At 39.9% G+C, this 24,795-nt stretch overlaps 1 protein-coding gene across 1 annotated transcript in view; it reads right to left on the bottom strand.

The window, feature by feature from the left end:
- gas7b (growth arrest-specific 7b) overlaps positions 1-24,795 on the bottom strand; it is a 58,625-nt gene that overhangs the window by 32,149 nt on the left and 1,681 nt on the right. Inside the window, exon 2 of the mRNA XM_026177417.2 lies at positions 1,021-1,138. Within this exon, the coding sequence (XP_026033202.1) occupies positions 1,021-1,138 (118 nt within the window). The remainder of the gene's footprint in view (positions 1-1,020; positions 1,139-24,795) is intronic.

Consider the following 24,795-nt stretch of genomic DNA (forward strand, 5'->3'; position numbering starts at 1 on the left):
TTTTCTAGAGGAGGAAAGGCACAGTGTTATAAATGTTCTGGTGTGATGCCTTTTGAATGTGGTTTCAGAATATAACTCAGAAGTAAAGAGTTTTGATCAAATGGTAGTGTGTTTGGTCCTGGCAACACTGTGCCAAGTATGGTTCTCAAGTCAGGAGGTGATTAGCCTAGCTTAGCATGTAGGCAGGGGGCACCAGCTAGCTAGATTCTGAAGCTTATAATAATAAGTAATAACAGCTAAAAACTACTTCACTCAGGTCTCCATTTCTCTGTTTTGGAAGGTCACCACCCTTTCAAAGCTGCATCTGCTGATTTTTTTAGCTAATGTGGAATGAAACACAGCGAAACTGCTAGGCTTGACTCCATAGCGTGCTAAAGCTAATAATGAAACCTCATGACAAGATCAAACACACAAACTGATTTACTGACATTTATGATATGCAATTTACTGTTAATTGTGTCAATACTTATCGCTGAAAAAATTGACTTATTCTTTGCGTTTGATGTTAAATTTAATGGACAAAGCGGCTCAATTTTTATAAGTCGCCTGTAAAACTAACCACACCTATGAGAACTATTTTATTTTCTATTTTGCTCTGTTTAGTAAATCTGGTCTTAGGCAAACAATTGGTTGTCTATCAATCGTAAGGTCAGTGATTAGATTATAGCACCTCACATCTGCATGTCAAAGTATCCTTTGGGAAGACATGAACTCTGACTTTCCCCAATACATCCATTGCAGTGTAAGTGTTAGGTTAAAAAGCGCTTAGGCCTGTGTGAATGGGTGAATGAGGCTTGTAGTAAGAAAGAGCTTTGAGCGCTCACATAAACTAGAAAAGCATTACATCAGTACCACTCCATTTACCATTTAAGCAGTGACCTCTGGGACTGAAAACAAAAACTGAAGAGGGCCCTTAGGCTTGAATAGGAAAGCAAGCCACAAAAAGCCAGGCTAGTGATATTCCTGCTTCGGCTTCTTTTCACAGCACGTCTAAAAAATCCACATTACATTTTCGCTTACCGTTGTTTGTGGTGTTGACATAGTATCGCCGCCCTTGTGGAGACATATAGCATTTCCAGTGAGGAGGCAGGGGATCTTTGAGATCCTCAACAGGAATCTGACTCAGAGATGCTGTCCTCTATCAAAACAGAAAAGTAAGAAATGTCAATAATGATGAAGAGTCTTAGTTTACTCACTGTTTCTTAACCTAACGTTTAGAGTTAAAAGAAAGATTAGGCTATACTACTGGTGCAGAAGACATGTACAGCCTGGGTTCAATGAGGTTCTCATTTCCTCAAGCATTTCGCAACCATCGATGACATCATAGCGGAGCAGGCGGAATTGCTGCCGCTGCTACACAGAAAACAAGAAACTGGCATGGCCCTGAGGTTGGACGGAAAGCTCCAGAGCTCCAGAGTCAGCACATGAGCACACACAGCCGACAGCTGAAGAACACGATCGAGAGAGAGAACATGTAGCCAAACTGTGCACATCTGCTACTGATTAGCAGAAAAACAAAGGGCTGAGACTATTGTAACACTTTGTGGGGATGCTGTCTGGAGACCCGAGAGAGCCAAATGAAATTCCAGCTCTATTCCTCAACAGAAAGTCTGGCATAAGAGGTTCATTTTACAAACTGCGAAGATATTTGAGCCAATCACTGGTGGTAAATGGATATGTCTTTGAAGGATAAAGATTTGGAGCACTTACAAACCGCACAGTAAACTCCATCTCTGAATACTGACTCTAAACCCTTGAATTTATAATCATGCTTAAGGAGAAGGAGAAACATTATGCATTTAGGCATGGAGGGTGGCATTACTTAGCCTTTTAAACTATAAGACCAATTGTATTTGCTAGACATTTACAAGTCCTGATCTTGGTCTTCAAATGATGCATTTTTAAGTATTAATCACTGTGAAACTCAGATGGTGAAAAAGCATGCTCTCTGCATCTAAACAAACTAGTAGGTTCTGGGTCAGTTCAAGTGTTGTTATGTGAGAGAATGACAACAGGAAGCACTGGGGAAACCAGTAATGAGTGAAACTAACTGTCCTGAAAGGCCACTCTGGGTACGAGTTTGGAATCCAGGAAACAGGAATGCACTTCATTATCATTAGAGGCACCTGGGATGAGGACAGACAACACATTTCTTAATGGAAACCATCTCATTACCCATTTAGGGGTAATCAATTGCTAGTCAGTAACTATTTAAGCCCAAAATGTCCCTGGAGAATGAATCCATTACATGTAACTGCTGCCCTCAGTGAAAGAAGCAGAAGGATAGAAAGGAAGGAAGAAGGATAAAACCCAGACCTCTGTGGTCCCACAGGGCTCGAGAGCATGAACACATGTCAACCTCGGGAGACTTACGACTATGTGTAATTACACACTCTCCGACAGCATCTCAGCTAAGTTTTCTCTTTGATGGTCTCGGTGGTCACTTTTATATTTGTCCTTCATGTGTCTTTGAAAAATCGTCTGGTAATTTCTTACAGAAATGAAAAGTGGTCGCAGAGAAGTAACGATGGATAAACGGCATGCTACAAAAGAAAATCAGAGCTATTTCCAGTGGCAGCAGTGACAGAGTGTGGTTTGTGCACTGAAAAAGAAATGGAAAGAGTGTAAAAGACAACATGACAGTCAAACCACAGATACAGCTACAGCAGAGCTTAGTGCTACAGTGTACGGTTGTGCCTGCGTAGGGAAGACGGCCTTCATTTACTTCGCACATCTCTCAGTCAAACATGTGCTTTTGCAAATTCGTTTTCACAGTTTCAGAGTAGAATTGTGAAAACAAGACGAGACCAAGCCAAGGGTGTAAGCAAGACCCGATGTCTGACGTAGCAGCAATGCAGGAGCCAGCTTAGGGCTCTTATCATGTTGCGTTGTTATTTGGTCTTTGTGACACAGTAAATCTGCCTTTGGGCCCGGCTGTCTAGATGTTAATCATGTTTTAGTGAAAGTTCCTGTCTGGTGAGACCTAATAACTTATCCAGGGAAGAGAAATGAGCAGATAGAAACATGGAACTCAAAAGAATCCTGAATCGAAATCTTTCTGGATTTACCGTGTTGGTTTTTAGAGCATCAAGTGACCATGTTTAACATCACAAAAGCCATTTGCCAGATAATTATTTTAGAAATGCTCCATAAAACCTTAATACCACATCATCTGTCAAGACGTCTCATCCAGGGTAAAGCTTAATAGACGGCTAGCAGCTACAGCTATCTGTGGTGGCATCCACATGCTATTCAAAGACGCCACAACCCAAATAATATAAACCAGTGGTCCCCAACATTTTTACGCTACGGACCAGTTTATGTCTGACAATATTTTCACAGACTCACCTTTAAGGTGTCACAGATAAATACAACAAAATAAAACCAGTACCAAATAAACAGAAGATTTATTCATAACACACGGGAAAAGACCCAGGGAAACCAAGTTAACTATAAAAACGATAAAAAAAATAACAATAAAAACCGTTAAAAACCCTGAAAACCATAAATTTCACACCCAAGTGTCACAGTACTGGGCCATGAGGCCCAGGGTTTACGTTCTAATGCATATTTTTGTATCCACATGTGTAGTTTAACGCATCTAGTTATTTTCTAGTTTGCAGTTTAGTCCTTGGTTTCTTAGTCCCTTTTGTCATCTCTCCCTGGTCCATGTGTCTACCTGTCATGTTTCATGTCTCTGGTTAGGTTAAGTTCCTGTTCTATCTCCATGTCTAGGTCTCTGTGTTTCCTGTTTTATTTTGAAAGAGTATGGTGTTCTTTGTTCACTGTAGTTAGTGTTACTCTCCCCTGTATTGTCATTATGTTTCCTTCTTGTCAGCTGTGTTCTCATGTGTCTCCACTTCCCCTGATCACCTCATGTGTGTATTTAAGTCCTCAGTCTTGTTTTGTTCGTCGCTGCGTCGTCTGTTCAACTTCCCCCATGTTACGCCAGGTTTCAGGACCCTGTGCTGGTCATGTCCACGTTGCTTACGTGTATATGTTTCACAGTTCTTTGTTGTTCCAGCACAGAGTCCTGTTCATAGTTGTCTCCGTCATATGCATCGTTGTCACCCTGTCTTAGCCTTCCCTGCTGTCTGAGTTAAGTGTCAGTTCTTAGTTTTCCCAGTTCAGCTTCTAGTTTAGCTTTGCCTCAGTGCTTTCTGTTGTTTGCCACATTATTCAGCCCAAATAAAGGCTCGCTTTTCATTTCAAGTTCAGTACTGTCTCCTCGTCTATGTCTGCACCTGGAACCTCACACTCCCACACACGGTCCGCCCGCCGCAGACCGTGACACCAAGCCTCAACTCTCCCGGCTCGGTACTGGCAACGATCCGTGGCCCGGGGGTTGGGGATCACTGATATAAACTTTCTACATTTATAACATTTATAGTTTTATAAAAATCAACCTCATACAGCTGTTGTAAAGGTAAACCTTAGCTACAGTGACCCAAACAATTTTTTTAGAATGACCTGTAGACATTTTTTTAACTTTATTATTACACTTAAACACTTCTATAAGCAACGACAGCACTTAACTAGTTCATCTAGCAACCCAGTAATATGTATATTATTAACACTCGACAATAACACTGGACAATGGGCAAATTAAACTCACATCCAGAATGTTTGCCCTCCAAGTTTGACCTTACAGCATCAATCGGAACGAGATTCTGGTCTGTTTTTATCAGAGGACTTCATTTACATACCATCGATACATCTCCAAAGCCTAAATGATCTTCCAGGTTAACAGATCTCATGTACTACACTAACAAAACACCCTTGGAGTTTTCTCTGCATTTCCTGGCTGCTTTCCTGTTGGCGTCTTTCTGTTGTTAGGTCACATGCTCATTATCAGTGAAATGTTAGGCAAGTATTGTTGTTCTCGGAGCTGAGCAGATATGGCTCTTAGTAGCAGGCAAAGACAGATGGGAGTGGGCTGCTTGAGCTGAGGACACATAATATGCAAAAACTCTTGGCCACGAAGACATTTTAGTTCATTTTTAGCACAACAATTTAAAAAAAGAGTGTCTCTGAGTCTTGTATTAAATTTCAGTCTCTTCAAACATCAACAAATTTCACAAGCGAGCAAAGTTTGGACCGAGCCACAAGAGCACAAGTTAAAACTCTCCTTCCTGACAGAAGTTTGTGACAGATCTGACAGCCCTGTCGTGGAAAAAAAAATAAAAATCAGATGTGAATGAGAGAATGGGAACACCTTGGCAGTGGGAAATATTAAGAATCTGAGAGCCAGCTTGCCTAGGCATATGCAACTTTAAATAATGCACCATTCCAGATGGTTAACCTTCCAAGCCCCAGACTGCCTTTGGCTCCACACTCATGTCTTGCCAGAATTGCCCCTGGTAGCGAAAGCAAGGACTCATCAGGGCCTGTGATGACTGATGAGCAACCACTATAATCGTTTCAGCACTCTGCGGGCTCTGCAGACCCCAGTTTAAAAGATAAACCTCTAATTGAAGGCGTATTAGTCATTTCAGATGTCATTAGAGAATCTTGAAGATAAGAGAAATATTAGTTTGAGCAATGATCTAAACGAGTGAATTGTGGTTTCATTAAAATGTCACTATCAGGTTGAAGTTATGAATACCATGTTTGCTTTTTTTGAATTCTGTCTCATCTTTTCCAGGCTATCGTTTCAACTGTTTACAGTCACAATAGAGGACAGAAAACATGGAAATACACAGAGGGGTATGGTATTCTTCTTAAGCTTGGAACACACCTTAAACAGAACAACAAGTTTTTACCAACTTACACAAGTCTTAAGACTTTGGCTGTCCAGGCGGAGCATACAACTTACAAAGGAAAATCTGATAATCTGAGCTCCATAGTAGAAAACATGCACAAGCACATTCTGCAGACCCACAATATGATACACACCAAGATGAGTTTCTAAAGGTTCAAAACACCAAACACACGTGGTCTTCCAAGATGACTTATCTCAAAGTTGAGAAATAACCATTACACATTTTCGGGAAGTCTGCATAAACTCTACATTCGTCTGGGAAAGAAAGAAGAAGAAGAGAACATACTCAACGAAAAGCAGGCGTCTGATCAGTTTCTGCTACGAACTAAAGTTGAAAAACCAGTATCTCTGAGGATCCCAGTTCTAGACAACCTATTATCCTATTCTGACAACCTTGTGTGTTCTTGTATAAACCGGCATCAGTTGCAAACATACCTGTGAGTATACGGTTGATGTCTGTAGATCCTAGAGTTTGTAAAATGAAGCCAACTTCTGATAAAGTTGTTTATTTACCTTGACTAACACACAACTGATAAAACTGGCAGCGACTGGATTTGATGACTAAAAATGTTTACATGTCATACACTACAGTGATTTGATCTGACAGCTTTCAGCTACAACAGACTGGGACTATCAACTACACTAAGGCTAGTTGCACTGCAGACGAAAGCGCATCAAATCCAACTTTTTTGAGCCTATGCGACACATATCCGATCATGGTATGACAGTGTGAACGGCACAAATCCGATCTTTTCAAATCCGACCTGGGTCACTTTTGTATGTGGTACTGAATCCGATACATATCTGATGTTTTAGAAAGCGACTGCTGTTTGAATGGTCACGTCAAATTAAATCCGTCTCTTACGTCACTGACACAAGACAGACGCCAATTATCAGCGCCGGAGAAGACATCGTGAATGCTTCCTGGCCCTCCAGTGAAACTGTTGGGAAGACAACTTGGAGAAAAGTGAACATTTTATTTGAACTGTATAATCTGCAGATTCTGACAGAAATCTGCAGCTATCCTTTGAAGCACCGCTCCTCTCTAAAACAGCAATAAGGATCATTATTAGGCCATATGTAAATAACAAAATAACTTTATAACTTAAAGCAAAATTGGGAAACGTAAAGTCCGAAGTCTTTATATTAAGGGCCATCAGTCAAACAATACTGTTTGCTCTGGGTCTGAACAGAGCGCGTTGTGTATGACGTCTTCTTTTGCGCATGCGGGACGCTTTGAGGGTTCACACTAGAGCGCGTTTGCTGTCACATTTTATTTGTAGTGAGAACAAGCAGACAAAAAAATCGGATTTGATCAAAAAAATTGAGCATTAAGACCTGCAGTGTGAACGTAGCCTTTGTCCACATTTCATCCATCAAGGCTTCAAAGCCACAGAGTGATGCTGCATTTTTTAAAATTGATGTTGAAGTTCTAGTTGATAAACTGCGATATTTGCCGCTGAATTCCAACTGAAGTTGCTCTATAGTCTGACGAGTTTGAGGTCTTTTGCTAATACAGCTATTAGAGCATTTCTTTTTCCTAGCTAAAAGGTTTTCTTTGCTACCTCTGTAGCAACTTTAGCTAGTCTTTTTGGACAAGAAAGTGTTTGTTCAGAAAAACAAACCAAACAACCAATACACCCACTCCACTCCGTCTGTCGAGCACCAAGTGGCTGTCAGATAAAGTTATCAACTAGTTAGCAATTAGTAAGGTTTGTCACTATAAGTCTCAGAAAAGAAGGTTTTGTCTGTTGAATGTGTGACTGTAATTATAAAACCAATACAACAGAAAAGGGCAGTTTAGCTTAGTCTACAACTTGTTGTGCTGTTCTTGAGTGGCTTAAATTTTTTGTTAATAAAATATGAGTAGAAATGTTTGAATTATCGTCATAAATCTAAAGCATAACACAAGTTTAATGTGCTTAAATGTACAAAGAGTGGAAGCTGAAATTGTGATTACGGCTGTTTTACAATGAACTATGGAGCCTTAATCATATTTTCCACAACTGTTAAATTTTACTTTTTGAAATTTGGATATTTTTTTATCTTATCTTTTCCAAACGAAGCCACGAAATGCTCCGCGCTGCTATCATAAACAGATCCCAGCATTTTCTCCCCCCGATTACAGACATTTCCCACAAATCCCCAAACACAGGCAGCATCTCTTATTATGGAAAACAAAATACCTCATGGTCTCTCTATTTCAGGGACACTGGCTTCCTGCCTGGAAAACCAAGAATAATTTGTTAAATTCCCTTGGAAAATGCCTTTAAATAAATAGCTGTCTCACATTGAGGTCAGTAAGAGAAAAACAGCCTAGTAAACTAGGTAGTTAACCCTCCGCCCTTTAACAGTCTCAGCTGAGAACTAAGGGGAATACTAGAAACATTTCAAAGGAAGTTCAGACTCTGTTCACGATCTAACTTTTGAGAAAATGAGGTATACTTCAACTTCTATGCTATTTTAAAAATCCCTAAGATGTCAAAATTGTTTGCTGACTTGAGCAACTTGAAAATGCAGAATAACCTTCCACTGACATCAGACATGATCTTTTCAGATTGTGAGCTGTTTCCATCATTGAGCAACAGTCTGAGTGACAAATCCATCTGTAAGCTTTCGGCAGGTTAGCATCCTGACAACACAGACATCAGACTGTCCATCTAAGGCGAATCATCAGATGAAACTGTCACTCGCTGGGATCACATGGTTTGAGAAACGCTGGTCACCCACACACTGGCTGTGTGGAGGAGGACCGACACGCAGCCTTACTGATCCAGAGTTTCTACAGATTACTGGACAGGACTACTGCTTAGCTGTCATCAAACATGTCCGAGTGACTCAGTCTCTCCCGATTCGTGACAGGATGTGTGAAAAAAAGAGTTTGTTTTTTTGATCTTGCATCGCTGACCTCTAGTGATCCCTGTGGAAGCACATGGATGTCTGAGAGGAGGCTTTGTCAGAGCAGCTGTTTGGCTTTCAGCAGGATGAATCCAGAAACAGAGATAATTTCAAGTATTCATATTTCATATGTAAGCTGTAATTGATGAGCCTACACTCCAAAACCAGGGGTCATCTATTTAAAAAAGCCCCTTGACACAGTTTTACACAGCTCAGTGTCCCCAGATTTATGTCAAGTACCTCCACGTAAAGGTTTTACCCTAATAAAAGTAAAATGTTTTCAACAATTATATAACAAATAGTTTGTAGAAAGCCTATAAACAAAACAGTATCAGAAGAGAGTATCCTCTGACTCTTCACGTAACCCCAGACTGACTCCATGATGTCGTGACTCTGTGGGGGTCAGACCATCAGTTACAGATCCTTGCTCTTCTAATCTAAACCTTAAGTACCCTTTATCTTGTGAATCAGAAAGTAAGAATGTAATAGACTGCTCTGATTTTCAATGAACCCATGAGAGTTCATGCAAAATCACAGCTCTGTCGTGAACATTTGCCTTTTTTTTCTTTTCTTTCTTTAATCCAACTGCAAATGTTTTAGCACCGAAAACAGCCTCGCGCAATCAAAGACAATCCAGGGATTTCAGTTGATAATACCAAATGGATCTTATTAAACATGGAACAGTGGAGTTAATAGATACACTGAATGCTGCAAAAAAATGTCACTGAACACTATTTTACTGCTGAATCATCCAATCAATCTTATGCAAAATGTTTAGATTCCAGCTCCACATCCACATAAATGCACCAGTAAAGAAAATAAGGGCAAATAGGGGGAATTATGCTCCAAGAACACTACATTTAAAAAACTTTATTTCCAAGCTGTCTGTCACAAGCTAGCTACAAGCCTTCCAGAGATGTGTTTTTAGCCTGAAGGCAGAAACTCTAAACTACAGCAAGAGAGGACTGAAACACAGGAAAGCAGGAAAAATCCATATTTTTCATTCCTAAACGAGCAGCAGTCATGCACAGGTAGGCAAACCAGGTAAGGAGCAGGCAAAAGGCAAAGACTGTGAAAGAGTGAAAAACATCACATGTGGTTGGATTAGAGCAGGGGTCAGCAACCTTTCTGATGACGAGTGCCATCTAAAATTTCCTCAGAAGTCAATGTGCCATATGATTGCATTAGCAATAAATTTAATAACGCTCTATATGAACAGTTACACACTATGTAGAACCACTTTATAGAATTATATTTGTTTGCAGATGTTGGCAGCTATCAGCGAATAGTTATCAGCTACTTTGAAACAAGACTTTTTATCCATAACAGCAAATGAACTGTATAACAGAAAATGAAAATGCTATTTATGGTCTCCTCACAAGAATGATAAGAAAAATAAACTGGGCCAATATGGCATGTTTGTTAATACAGAGACACACATGTTAATGTGATCTCTGGTCTCCCACTCAGAGACACAGGTCTCCCAGTGTCCAGCATTCAGAGGCTACCTGAGGACTCATGTGAGAGAAAATCTGCTCACACAGATATGTAGAGCCAAATACTGTCAATAAGGCCTCTGCAATGTTCTGAAGACAGTTAAACTTGTCAGGTAGTGATGTCCAGCAGGTGAACATGCAGCTCCATGAACACAGACAGCTATGGATTCCAGCTGCATTTCGGTGTTGCATTAACTGGCATTATGAGACAAATCCAGCTGCTCATTAAAGCTTTCTGGTTTGATCAGAAAAATAAAACATTGGTCCAAACACCTGAAAGTCCCAAAAACACATTGTGAATTCTGTCTCGAGTCTACGGATGTATCCGTGCATTTCCATGGTGCTGATGCTGCGCTGAGCGGAAATGCGGAAAGCTAACAACGTCCCCCTCACCAGTAGGCTAAGTTATTTTTAGCCAATTACAAGTTGAATCTGGTAGTTGGGGTTGTTAGCTAAGATACCGTCATTAAGAAGCGGCACAACTAATGTGTCTATGCGAGCTGATTTGCGATGTGCACCGCTGGCGCGGCCATTTATTTTTTAATGCACCCTCTCAGATTAATTCACTGCGTGTAGTGCCCAGAGCTGGACTGGGACAAAAAAATCGGCCCGGGCATTTTGACCACAGACCGGCCCACCAGGTATTAAAGACATAAAGCCTTTGAATGAAAACAAACGCTGTTGTGACAATCTTGTTGGTATATGTATGATTTCTATACATTTTATATCAGATAAAAACGTTGGTTGTAAGCTTCAGATAATTATTTAATAGCAGCCAGACATTTTAAATGAGAATAAGGAAGTATTTCTTTGTGCCCCCCTCTCCCTGTTAATGCCCTACCTGCCCCCCTGGCAACACTTTGCTAGACCCGCCCCTGCACAGTTACCAGCTGTCAGCTACATAAAAAAGGATCCTGGTGTTATTTGTCTCTCAGAAACAGTTCATAACTTCCCTTCAACTCATTCATGTCACCTAAAAGGTAAACCTGTTTCTCCATCACCTGTTCAGCTCTGATGATTCAGTAAGGACATCTCCTGGTTTCATCTTCATGTTTCCCTCTCACCACATATTCAAACCGACATCGTGACCAGCAGCTTTACAGCTGTGGCTCCAGCAAACATCAGCTGATACTAGAAATGAATATCAAATAAATTCTAACAACAGCTGATCAAGCTTAAACGTGCTGCTGTTGTTTAGCGCGACATCCACTGGTTTCCTTTTTCTGGAACAAAGTGGGAGATAAACAAACAAGAGAGAAAAGTCGATCAGCTGATCATTGATCAGTTTCATGATTGAAATAACAACCGGGGGGACAGAATAAGAGAAGAACAAACAGTTGTGCAGCATAAAGACACAGAAAAATTCCAGCTTTGTGTCTTTTTCATTGTAGCTGAAGTACCTGACAAACTGTGTTCCTTTTCACCTCAATAAGAAACGCGTAATATTTTCTCCGAATACGAGACGATTCCGGGACGGTTGGCAACTCTAATAATTAACCTTATGAATTAAATAAAGTTCACTATCAGTAACATCAAAGCACCCACCCAGCTGTATAGAAACTCCATCATGCTAGCTAGTACGAGTTATTGTAACTGACTGTAAAAAGTCAGCATAACGAAAATACACCTGCTGGTCTCCACCACTTGTTAATGTTACTGAACCTGTGGAAGCTACGCCATAGCCACCACCAAACAACTGAGTTATTTTTACACACCGGCCAGCAAAAAATCATGAGCCCACCGAGTAAATGCCCGGTATGCCCGATGGCCAGTCCAGCTATGGTCGTGCCATTATTTAACCCTGCAAGCGTCCCTCGGGTTGTCGACCCCTGGATTAGAGGAACATGAGAGAAAAGCTTGACTACTGTAATTTCAAAGATGATCCAGCAAGTGGATAACTGGTGCTATATATATATATATATATATATATATATATATATATATATATATATATATATAATCCCCTACACCCTCTTCCCACATACTTTTACTTAGATTCCCTTCATCTGGAAGACCTCCTACATAAGATAGTGTTTTAAACCAACTACAGTTCAGTGAAACAGAATTTGTCCACACAGAACAGGCTTGCTAACCACACTCTGAAGGTACAGCACCTGTTCTGTGCCCACTGTGGACACACTACCAGCACCTGCAAAAATGAGTGTGATTTAGTCTCAGTAACAAACAAAATGAATTGGCTTTTGTGTAAATACTGCATTTGTAGCCACAAAAGAACAAGAAAGAAGAAAATAGATGAGTTGAAGATTAAGGAAAGTGGATGAAATTGAAACTGAAAATGAATATTTTTTAATAACATATGACCTGAACACATCATCTGAAATTGGCTTTGCAGAAGCTAACACAAACATTGCTGTTTAAAGTTGTTCCTGTTTTCCAAAGCCTGCTGTTGTAGTTCTCTGTCTGTGAATTAAGAAACCGTTTTGCAAATGTAAGCATGACTCCATACAGAGTTACACGTGATACAGACCGAGGAGGCAGATTAGGCGCTACGGCCGGTAACAGGACGGCCAATACGAATTTCAATATTTGTTTTTGTTTGTTTGTTTTTGTAAATTGCACCACAGAGTCGGTGCTGTAATTTCAGGAGGTACTGGCCCTCACAGCAACATGTGGATTTGCAGCAACAAGTGCAGGCAGCAACAGGTCAGCTGTACTGACTTGATACAAAGAATTATGGGTATTTCTAACAAATGAAATCCATGTTAATCATACTTCTACACCAAGTCACGGAATACGTACAGTGTATAGTCTGCTCTGCATTTCTGTGACAAGACTACAATGGCAGGAAGAAATAAGATCTCCCTTTCTACTCCTGGCTTTATGATGTCAGTAGATATCCACTCCCACTGTGGCTGTAGCTCAGGAGGTAGAGCAGGTCACCTACTGATCGGAAGGTTGGTGGTTTGATCCCTGGCTCCTTTAGTCTGCATGCCAAGTATCAAGTATCCTTGGGAAAGATACTAACCCCCTAACAAAGTTGCTCTCCGATGCGTCCATCAGAGTGTGAATATTGTTAGAAAAGCACTCAGTTTAGAGTCAGTGCTTAGGAGAATGGGTGGGATTGGGTGAATGTGGCATGTTGTATACAGCGCTTTGAGAGTAGAAAAGCGCTATATAAGAATCAGTCCATTTACCATTATATGGACACCTAAGCGCTGCCCATTTGCAGTTCAACCTTCCTGTTTGTGAGGCGCAGCCAATCAGAAAAAAGGTGGCTTAAAGGGAGAGGAAAGCTAGCAGTTTCAGATAGACAGTAAATGGAGAGGCTGCATCGAGGCCCAGTGTGAGGCAAATAAGGTTTATCTTGGTCTGTGAATCAGGAAAAGCTAGTTCACTAGTAAGGTGCAAATATCAGAACTATGGAGTTAGCAGAATATGAGTCACTTAAGACAAAACCCAACTTTAAGTATGATTAGATTGATCCAATAGGCTTCTGTGGTGGTTCTAAGCACAGCCTACGGACAGATCAGCTGCCTATGTTTCACAAACAACGTCTGTGGGCTATTCTCGCTTGTGCTGTCTTGTTTGTATTTTTTTTTTAGGATTAGGATTAAGGTTACCACCTATGATGATGAAGTATTAATTCATCCCTGCTTGTAATCTGTTGGTTAGGTTGGTACATGTCTGCTTCAGTTATTACCAAAGATAATAACAAAGTTACAAGAATCCTGATCCTTACTCTAATTAGACCTTCAAAAACAAAATAAAATGCAGCCTGTAGTTTGCATCAGAGTTTAGTCGTTTCCTGCTGCATACAGTCGGGCACGTCTTGAGGAGAAAACAAACAAATTCCATCTGTACACACACTGGAGCAGAGTCGTAAACAGCCACCAGTGAGCATAAGCCACATACACAAACTCTAAGATGCAGCCTGAGAGTGGGGGCCATCTCTGGTCTGGAGTTTCTGCAGAATTGTAGCGAGGCATGCAGCAGCGATCTTGTTTCCCTGCTCACTCCATCTCCTAACGCTACATGTCAGAGAGGCATGGGAACAAAGGTGTAACAGCAAGTGGAAGTGTCTGTTTCCTATTATTCACTCATAAATACCTCCACCTTCCCTTTCTAGGGCGACACTGTCATGTCTGCACATCCTGGGTTCACACATGAAATGCTGACACTGATGTCTGTGTGAAAAGAACAACAGATGCCCAATCAACACCTTCACCCGGGACCAAATGATCTGATGATGATCCAGCCAGGTGTGGTCACAAAATGTGAAACTGTCACAAAGATGATATTCTTTCCCCTGACAAATGACATCCACAAAACAAAGTAAGACTGAAACTAATACAAACTAAACATTTTTGGGAAAAAGAAAAGGAAACGGTAAAGATGAAAGTTATACTGGGAACTGGCAAAAACTGATGTGAAACAAAAACTTTAAGACTCACATGCGAACCACTGAAAACATATCTTATCATCTGTGTTATGAATGGGCCTCAGAGGAGACTGTACCACTGACCTCCTCACCCTCTGGGCTCGCTCAGTGGGGGAGAAATTTCTCACATGCGTGTTGGGCCGCCGCCTACTAGACCTAAGGAGAAAAAAGTGTCAAGACACAGCGAAAGTAAATGTAGGAGGGGTGGTGCAGTGAAAGAATTAAACAGTTCTTGAAGGGGGAAACAGAGTGACAGGGTCTGCGGACCATATCTTTACTTGGGAGACATTGTTTTGGTTTGGGCAGATGTGGGAGCCTAAAGCAAAGCCACATTCCCAGATTTAGAGACACATCAGACACTCGGGGAGGAGGAGGGATTCACATGCCTGTTTAAACATGCACTCAGTCACATAGAGATATTGTGCATATGCTCCCACAAACTGTCATTGTCTGCCCAATGCCTCATCGTTGAGCACATGCATATATGTGTGTGTGAGAGTGTGTTTCACTACAACAAACAAAGCCCGTTCTGTTACATCTTGCCCTCTACAAGTTTATGTGAATTTCACATGCCCTGTGACTTTTCTACTTCACCCGTACAAATAATGTCCTACTATGCTATGTTCTGCATGCGGAGGAACGTGCTCACCAGCGTGCAGAGCTTATCTGCACAAGCCTGCTTATCTCAAGATCGGATATGGTCTCAATCCTCTATTCCAATTTCCACTCGAGTACTAAACTCACTGAGCTCTCAACGGAAACGAATGCAGTTCTTGCCGTGACCAGCTGATAGTTGGCGCTAGAGGAAATGAGGCGTTAGATTTTACTGTGCCATCCTAAAACTACCTAGTCCACTCAACTCGAGTCTACTCTACTTGGTTTTTAGGGTTACGATTAGGTGGCAGTACCTGATACCAGATACCTTTCACTACATGCTCAACCCCGAGCTACGTCGAGCCACAAATGCAACGCCATCAGACTGCATGCCACTGATTGGCCAGGGAGTCATGACACTGGATGAATCATGAGAGTGAGTTCTTAACAAGAATCAAACCAATGAAGGAAATGGCTGACCACAAACCAACAGTGTGGTCTCTGGCTCTCGTCTTTTACCTAGAGTCTGACACAGATCTATACACCTATATCTATAGCAGTTATACCTTCGCCTCCATTCCCAAAAAGTTGATTCTGATCATCTCGACGTTGCGTTTTAAAACTCTATGTCCAGATGAAGGGCATAAACTTTTTAGGATTTCCTTACCTGGATGATTGAGTACGTATCAAAACATCGCCTCCATTATTGTGCTGTGTTTGTACTACATACAAAAGACGTCACGGGACTTTCGGGGCGCCTTGCTATAACGATCCCACCCACAGCGAGGTGGTGCTCAACTGAAATGGAAAACGACTGAAACTGAATAGAGTAGAGCAAAGTCAAGCCCACTAGGGGCTAGTGGAAAAGAGTCATAAATGTTCCAGTTAGTACAGGTTGTCCCACCTAATCCTCCTGGTTAAGACTGTGTGTGTCATGTTGGGAATTACCTACTGATAGACTTCGTTATAGATGTTATAATTTATCTGGTGTTTCCCACCTGAACTGACGTGTTCCGACCTTACCCAATTCCAAATTGACCAAATTCTAGTTAGTTTAAATTGGGTTGTCTCAACATGTTCAATACCTAAATACCAGCAGAGTTTGGGTTGGGTTTCTAGGTCAGCATCATTTTGGATAAATTCTCTTATTCTCTGGTCTATTCAGGTTGGGTCTTGCGGTGCTTGGGATCTATAAATCTACTTACAGTGGATTTGTGTTTTTTCAGAGACTGTTTTGGTCCTGTGAAGATCTCCACCTCAAAGTCCATAATAAAATCCATAATGCCTACAAAATTGGTGGATTTCTTCAAAACAGTTGATCCACTAGAGCAGCGGTCCCCAACCCCCGGGCCTCGGACCGGTACCGGTCCGTGAGTCGTTTGGTACCGGGCCACGAGAGTTGAGGCTCAGGTGTGAAATGTATGGTTTTCAGGGTTTTTAATCGGTTTTCAGCGTTATTTTGTTATCGTTTTTATCGTTTACTCGGTTTTCCTTGGTCTTTTCACGTGTGTTATGAATAAAGTTTCTTTTTTTCGGTACCGGTACTAGTTTTATTTTGTTGTATTTATCCGCGACACCTTAAAGGCCGGTCCAGGAAAATATTGTCGGGCATAAACCGGTCCGTGGCGCAAAAAAGGTTGGAGACCGCTGCACTAGAGCACAGGTGTCAAACTCCAGGCCTCAAGGGCCAATGTCCTGCAGGTTTTAGATGTGTCCTTGATCCAACACAGCTGATTCAAATGGCTAAATGACCTCCTCAACATGTCTTGAAGTTCTCCAGAGGCCTGGTAATAAACTAATCATTTGATTCATGTGTGTTGACTCAGGGTGAGATCTAAAACCTGCAGGACACCAGCCCTCAAGGCCCGGAGTTTGACACCCCTGCACTAGAAAGTAGGAGTGAAAGAAGGAGCTGACTATCATTGCATCAACACATTTTCCAACTCTCAGCTGTGACCATAAACTTTGGATGCAAAATAATAAGCTTTAGGTAACAGAAACATTGCCTCTGAGTCTCAGCACTGACCTGAAGGGTAGACATCATGTTTATTATTACACTGTTGAACAGAGGGAAAAACATCCCCTTGCAGCACCTTTTAGAAACTAACAAGCTGACAACCACCCCCACATCTTCTAGTGATTACAATCTCATAGTAAGGAAGGAAGTTAGATTTATGTTATTATTTTAGCAGTATAATCTCATCACACAGAAACTAGACAGTTGTAGCTTACAAAAAGGGACTCCACCCTTTAGGTTTAGTACAGTTAACTAAGTTTCTAGAGGTATGGTTATACCTATTAGCAACATTTGCCTGGAGATGGAGCTGTACAGCAGCAACAGATTTTAAAGATCCCAGGAGTTCCCATGGGAGTCCACCTTCTTTCCTGACATGACCATATGATTTACATGCCTAAACAAGTCTATAATCCCAGCAACAAAAACACTCGATACATAAACTATTACCAACACCATCCATCTTCCATGTAGCTCAGACAATGCGTGCTTGCAAATACTCTTCACAGCACAACCCTCAGCCGAGCTCAGTCCAAAGAAGCTTTACACACATGAGTGAGAGTCAGATTTAAACAACAGTTTAATATGTTCATTCATTTTGAGTTTTCCCAGCACACAGATTTACGCACTATTACGGAGTAATGTGTCAACACATTTTGGCTGAATTAGGCCTAAGTGAAAGTAACTATGATTGCACTTTAACTAAGCTAATGTGTCTCATGCTACAATTTAAAATAGCTGCACGTGAGTTCAGCAGAACGATAGAAATGAAAGCATTCTACCTTGCTAGGTCTGTTCCAATGCACCGAGTTATTATTTCTGCAAGGAGATATATAAAAACAACACAGCTCATCTTCAGTGTCAAAACAAACAACAGATTGTGATTGATAAGGTGTGATTGTGAAGGTGGGTGCTTCACAGTTATCCAGCTGATATTTCCACACAAACTGCTTTCCGTGACAACAAGTGACTACGTATATTTCAGAATGACATCAGCGCAGGAGCGGTGGTGTTACTTTTCCAGCACGCAGGGGAAACACCTGGCTGTGCGCTGAAGACTCGCCAGCAGTCGTCTGACCCCCAGCATTCCACACCACGGATTATGCCAGCCTAAATCACCGTCCTAAAACCTCTACTAGAAGCCCCCTAAATAGCTCTCAGCGCTCCGGTTTCACAATAAACACAGCTGACTCTCTGCTGGGACAAGCATTAAGTAGACAAAGTGGTTCTCCACCATTTTCAGCTTGCTCCAAATTGCTTACAGTAGTTCCCCTGGCTACATGAAGACTTAATAATAAAGCATTTAAGCTGGAGGAAAAACAATATATACTGATATTAAAATATAGGAAAATTAGAATTACATCATTTTCCATGGAAGAAAACTCGCACTTAACCATAAGTTACTGGGAAACCTACACTAAAAATATTTTATCTATATGAAGGAATTGAGGGGGTGGGGAGTCTCCCTCCAGATGGCCCCAGGCAGCCCCCAGCTGCAAGGCTTTGGTTACATGTTAAGTGCCCTTGTTGATAGTGTAACACTTCATGGGGAGCCCTGATTTGTTATGGAAATGTCATATATAGCCCCAGAGTAACGAGAGCATATAAGTACCCTCTGCCCAGTTGTTAAGGGCTATAACCCACTGTGTCAACAATTCAGTGAATTATTAAACCCATTTTAGAAGGGTCACCCAGCATGGCCTGGATTCTGTCTGTTTATGCTGAAGCTAGGACTGCAACTACAAATTATTCTATTATCAGTTAACCTGCCATCTTATTTGCATAAACAAATTCAACCGGTGTGTGAATTGGCAAAAAAAAAGCCTGTCAGTTCATCATGACCCAATTATTAAGTAAATTCATATGTGAATATGGTGTCAGGAGAGAATGTAGCAGGTGAGAATGAATGCTAGCCTATAGGATGACTTTGGAAATTAAGAAGAGGAAGCAAGTGAAAGCAGAGGTGAGGATTAAAAGGTGGAAGTTGAAGACTGTTGCGCAGAGTTCAGGAGACAGACTCTGGATGCCAGGGAAGAGAAAGGACAGACGGAATAGTGAGGAACACCGCCAAGGTGGTTTTTGGTGTATCCTTTGGAGAGAGGAACGTGGACAAAGTGACACAAGGGGAAGTACAGGAAAGCATTCAAAAGAAGAGGTTAACAAAGTAGGAAAGTCAGAGAGATGAAGAAGTAGACAGGAGTGCTGGGAGGCTAGGCGTACTGCAAAGGCAGAAAAGGCTTTTACTGAAGTGTGTGTGAGGCCGGACCGAATGGAAGGGGAAAAGAACTTGCACTGACTGGCTAGGCAGGGAGATCAAGCTGGAAAGGATGTGCAGCGGGTTGGGGTGATTAAGAATAGAGATGGAAATGTGCTAACGAATGAAAGGAACTTCTAAAAAGACGGAAGGATGGTATTCATTTGCTGACAAAAGTCCTCACATCTAAACTCTATGCAGTGATGTCATTCACGAACCATGCACGAACTCCTAATAGAAAAAAGTCAATCACTTCTTTAACGACCTGCTCTTTCATTTCCTCTTTAATAGTTGGACATTAAGGAGCCAAACAGTGATGTAATGTGTCATACCACTGTTTTTAGTCACAGCGTCTTTGGGAACAGCAATTTTATAATTTCTTATCAAATAAAAACTTGATTTTGCAAGATAACTGTGGGAGGATGTCATCTTAAAAAAACATGACAGCGTGACTTTGTTTCTCATATTTGGCCAAATAATTGCAGGTAACTATGTGGGAAACACTTTTAGGAGCAGTTGGACACATTTGAACTCATTTTAATTCAATTTTATATGTATTTTATATGTAATACAGCCATTACATTAAAAAGGTAACAGGTACCTCCAACCCTTTGCCAAGTGGCTCCTTTATAGCGGTTAAGTCCTGATTTTATTATTATGACATCACCTGGCAGCTATAGTATTGTGCAAAAGTCTTGAGTCACACACCAGTGATTTTTATTTTGCTTCCAAGCAGCCAGACTTTCTTGTAATTTTTTATAGTGATCTTGAACAATCGTTCCCCAGGCTTTCTCAAGATCTCCTCTTTGCACACTGGCTATTGCCTGACCATTTTTTCTGTTGTCTTTGTTAAGCCACTTACACTGACCTATGAATATGTCAAGCATAGAAACACCGAGGTCAATGAATGAACCACATAACATAACCAATTTAAAATGGTCTCTTTAAACACTTTGTTACTCGCTGCCTGTTGCAATGACATGATTTGTTCCCATTTCTTTGGTTGAATCTACAAAAGCCTCCAAAACTAATACAGTCTGATGGCCATAAACCAGTATTTTTGCACCAACAAGGTGATTTCTCCTTTCCTACAAAACCCTGGTCACCATGATGTGCGTTGTATCCCATCTTCACAAAACAGATGTTAGGGAAATCTGCTTTTGTTTTATATGTCAATAGGGCCATATATCAGAATATTGGCTTTTTGAAGTATTTGTATCATTCTTAAAAATCCTGTATCAGTTGGGTTCTAATTGTTATCAACATTCCTGAAGAGCAAAGCTTGTAAGCTTACTTATAACATGTATCATTTTCTTACTGCTTGTCTCTGACTCAGTCGGACTACGTTATAGTTATGTCACAACATCCTTGCAATAACGTTGGGGAGTACAATGTTACAATAACTAATGATATGTTCACAAGAAGTCTAGAAAAGGTCCATGCTGTAGTAACCATTGTAATTAAATTTAAAATTAGACCGTAAGTTGTACGGTGACAAATAGATGAAAATAAATCCTGAAAACACAGCGTAAGATAAACACAAGCAAATATTAAATGTGTTTTACTGCTAAGAGTTCAGCTTTTGGTCTTTAACAGGCAGTTGTTTTGAATATTAGCCCAACTTTAAAGCAGCAACAAGTGTTGGTCTGTTAAAAACAGCAGAACTACAATGTGAATGATTCATTATGCTCAGAAGAATGACGCTGTTTGTAGAACAAAGCGACAATGCTGAAGATGACAACAGAGCCAGGTCACAGCTGCATTGTTAAATGTGCCAGCTATACAAAGGGATTAATGCATGTCCTGTATTTATGATCACTTATGATTCTGAAGGTTAGGGAGCGGAGTTACTCTGCGCCAGAGAACAGATTTTTTTTTGACAGAGGTTTGAATACGTAAACTAAATGAGGAAAATACAGAAGTGGCTTTTTTTTCACTATTAGTCATTTCATTGTGCAATCTTACAGCCTTCAAAACATGTCTGATCAACCTACAGCCCAGATGACACACTGACTGTGAAATCTCAAGTTTCAATATGTCGACTTTAGCTTACATGAAGTGGGAGGTCAACCTTCATTCCAGATTATAATGCTATAATCCTGGTAGTAGAGTCTGTGTTGACAGAGGTATACTTTAACCTAATATTGCATTAAGCTCATTAGGACAGGATTAACATTACAGGGGTGGAAAGAGGTGGTGGGGGATTAAATCTTTTCTTTAATCACTGATATCTTAACTGCTTTTCTGCCCTGAATTTTAAACTCTGAGGAAATATGGGAAACAATTTAAATCTTATCTGAGAGTAATTACCTTTTTAACATTTCTTTCATACAAGATAAACCCAGCAATGATGTCTGTGCATGCATGGGTGCATTGCAAACTGTTACTTCCAATAACTAATTGGGCAACTTTTAATGACACCAGTTTCACAACATGCAAACGGCACCGGCTGAGTTAATGAGGCGTAGCTGTAAATTCAGAGCTGAAAAATGAAGCAAATGTAGGAGTAAAAAAAAACAAAAAAAACAAAACTGCAGTTAATCTAATGGCCATCTAAACATCTAAAAGAAAGCCAATGATCACAGACTCCTATGTTAAAATGACAATCTTTACAACATTGAAAGGAATGTTTAGTGCAAAACCTATCTTGGTTTATATGTTTACGATCACCTTAAGTGTATATGGCAGTTTAAAAAAAAAAAAAGAAAAAAAAAAAGAATATATATATATATCCATCCATCCATTCGCTTATCCTTTTCAGGGTCGCGGGGGGCGCTGGGGCCTATCCCAGCTGTCATAGGGCGAAAGGCGGGGTACACCCTGGACAGGTCGCCAGTATATATATATATATATGTATATATATATGTGTACATATATATATGTATATATATATGTGTACATATATATATATATATATATATATATATATATATATGTGTACATATATACATATATATATATATATATGTGTACATATATACATATATATATATATGTGTACATATATACATATATATATATATATATGTGTACATATATACACATATATATATATATATATATGTGTACATATATACACATATATATATATATATATATGTGTACATATATACATATATATATATATATATATATATGTGTACATATATACATATATATATATATATATGTGTACATATATACATATATATATACATACATATATATATACATACATATATATATATATATGTGTACATATATACATATATATATACATACATATATATATACATACATATATATATATATATATATGTATACATACGTATATATATACATATATATATACATACATATATATATATATATATATGTATACATACGTATATATATATATATATGTATACATACGTATATATATATATATATGTATACATACGTATATATATATATATATATATATATATATATATATATATATATATATATATATATATATATATATATATATATATATATATATATATATATATATATATATATATATATATATATATATATATATATATATATCTCCATCCCTTTTGAATTTTAAAGTTAAAATGTATTTTATAGGGTTGTGGCCACTTCGACTTCTGTTTTTACCTCACTCTTGGAACTGGTACTTTTGCTAACTTTTAGGTTAATCCCACTATAACTATCCCCCTGCAATCATAGTTGGACAAGTAAATTAATTTGGGGAGTACCTGCACTTTTTGTTGATGCTGGAAAAAATGCCATTGATGCTAGTTTTAGTTCATATTGTCAACTAACTGTTAGTTCACTCAAAGTTAACTGTTTCTACCCATTTTCTGCTAATCACAGGGGGCTAGAGCTCATCCTAGCTGATATACGGAAAGAGGGAGAGTACACTCTGGACAGGCTGCCAATCTGTTGCAGAACTAAGATATATTACATACAACTATTCATATTCACACCTATGGTCGGCTTTAGAATCACTACTTAACATAACCCAGTGTACGTCACTGGCCTGTTGGGGAAAACAGACTGACTCATGCTGTTAGAGAACAGGGGGAAAAACACCTTACCAGCTCAATACTGAACCAGCAAAGCTAACTGATGAGTGACTTTCCTCACTTTACTCCTGTGTCATTTCTCTGATGTGTAAGGTTATTTTTAGAAGATTCCACTCCGGTGCAGACAGGAACTGTGGGTAAGCGGTTACTTCTGGCGGTTGTACCCACAACATTGAATATATCAAACATGATCTGCAGACCGCAGAGTTCTGTGGGTTCACAATAAACTGGGGAGAAATTTTATTTGTGTGATGAGTCACACCTTGTTTCAGATAAGCAAGCTATTGTTTCCAAATGCACCCGTGTTTAAGGGGTGAGCTCTTTCCTCACATTGCATCAGAGATTTACAAAAAGTGCCAGTGCACCCAGCAGGGGAAGACTGGCCGGTTCTACAAAATTATATATTCTGCCATCTTTTTAGTATTCTTACCATGAGGACTGCACCTAATCAGAGTTTTTAAGACCATTTCAAAGGTGATTTCTGGCCTATAACGTATCGTAGTGCATTCAGTCTAGCTCTGATGCAACTATATTTCATCCTTCATCCACAGAATAACAGCAACAATGAAGATTATACCAGTAAGAAACAAGCAAATGTTTGTTTATTGTGCGACTGACATGTAGAATTTGCACTATGCTTAAAAGGACTGCTGTGTTATCATGATGAAACAAAAGGTTTGAAGCCAGACAAAGATGACTACAAAGTCATGCAAAATAATCCTAAAAATACAAGACACAATAACTACAGGATGGGACAAAATCAGCAAAAAGACACAAAGAGACACAAAACAACCAAAAAACAAAAAAAGGGATAAAATAAGTCCAGAGAAACAATGATCAGAAAAACCAGAAAAATATTACTTCAAAGACAACAAAAAACACCTAAAGATACAAAAACACATAAAATCAAAATGAGATGAAATGTCGTCAATGTCAAAGACACAAAAAGGAATCACACATCCTTGTGGAATGCAGCCTTCTACTACACACCTGTGAAGTCTTGTAATTACATCTCAAACAAAGCTGACACAATCTGCCCGTGGACCGGCAGACAGTCAGACAAACAGACACCTGCCAGAGCACACAAAACTATGTTTGTGGTACTTCTTTCCAGGACCACATTTTTCCTAGATGACACACATGTATGTACACACATGCACATGCCGCGGTGAATCATTTCGAGTTATTTCAGTATTCAAACTTCTTACAGTAATCTGGGCTCTGGTGCTGATCAGTCTGCGAGGGAGCTTTAGCTACCTCTGTCCATGCATCAGTCAAAGCAGCAATGTCCCTACATTTAGGTCTTACCAGTGCACATGTG

The sequence above is a fragment of the Astatotilapia calliptera genome, chromosome 8, assembly GCF_964374335.1.
Source record: "Astatotilapia calliptera chromosome 8, fAstCal68.1, whole genome shotgun sequence".
NCBI classification, from domain to species: Eukaryota; Metazoa; Chordata; class Actinopteri; order Cichliformes; family Cichlidae; genus Astatotilapia; species Astatotilapia calliptera.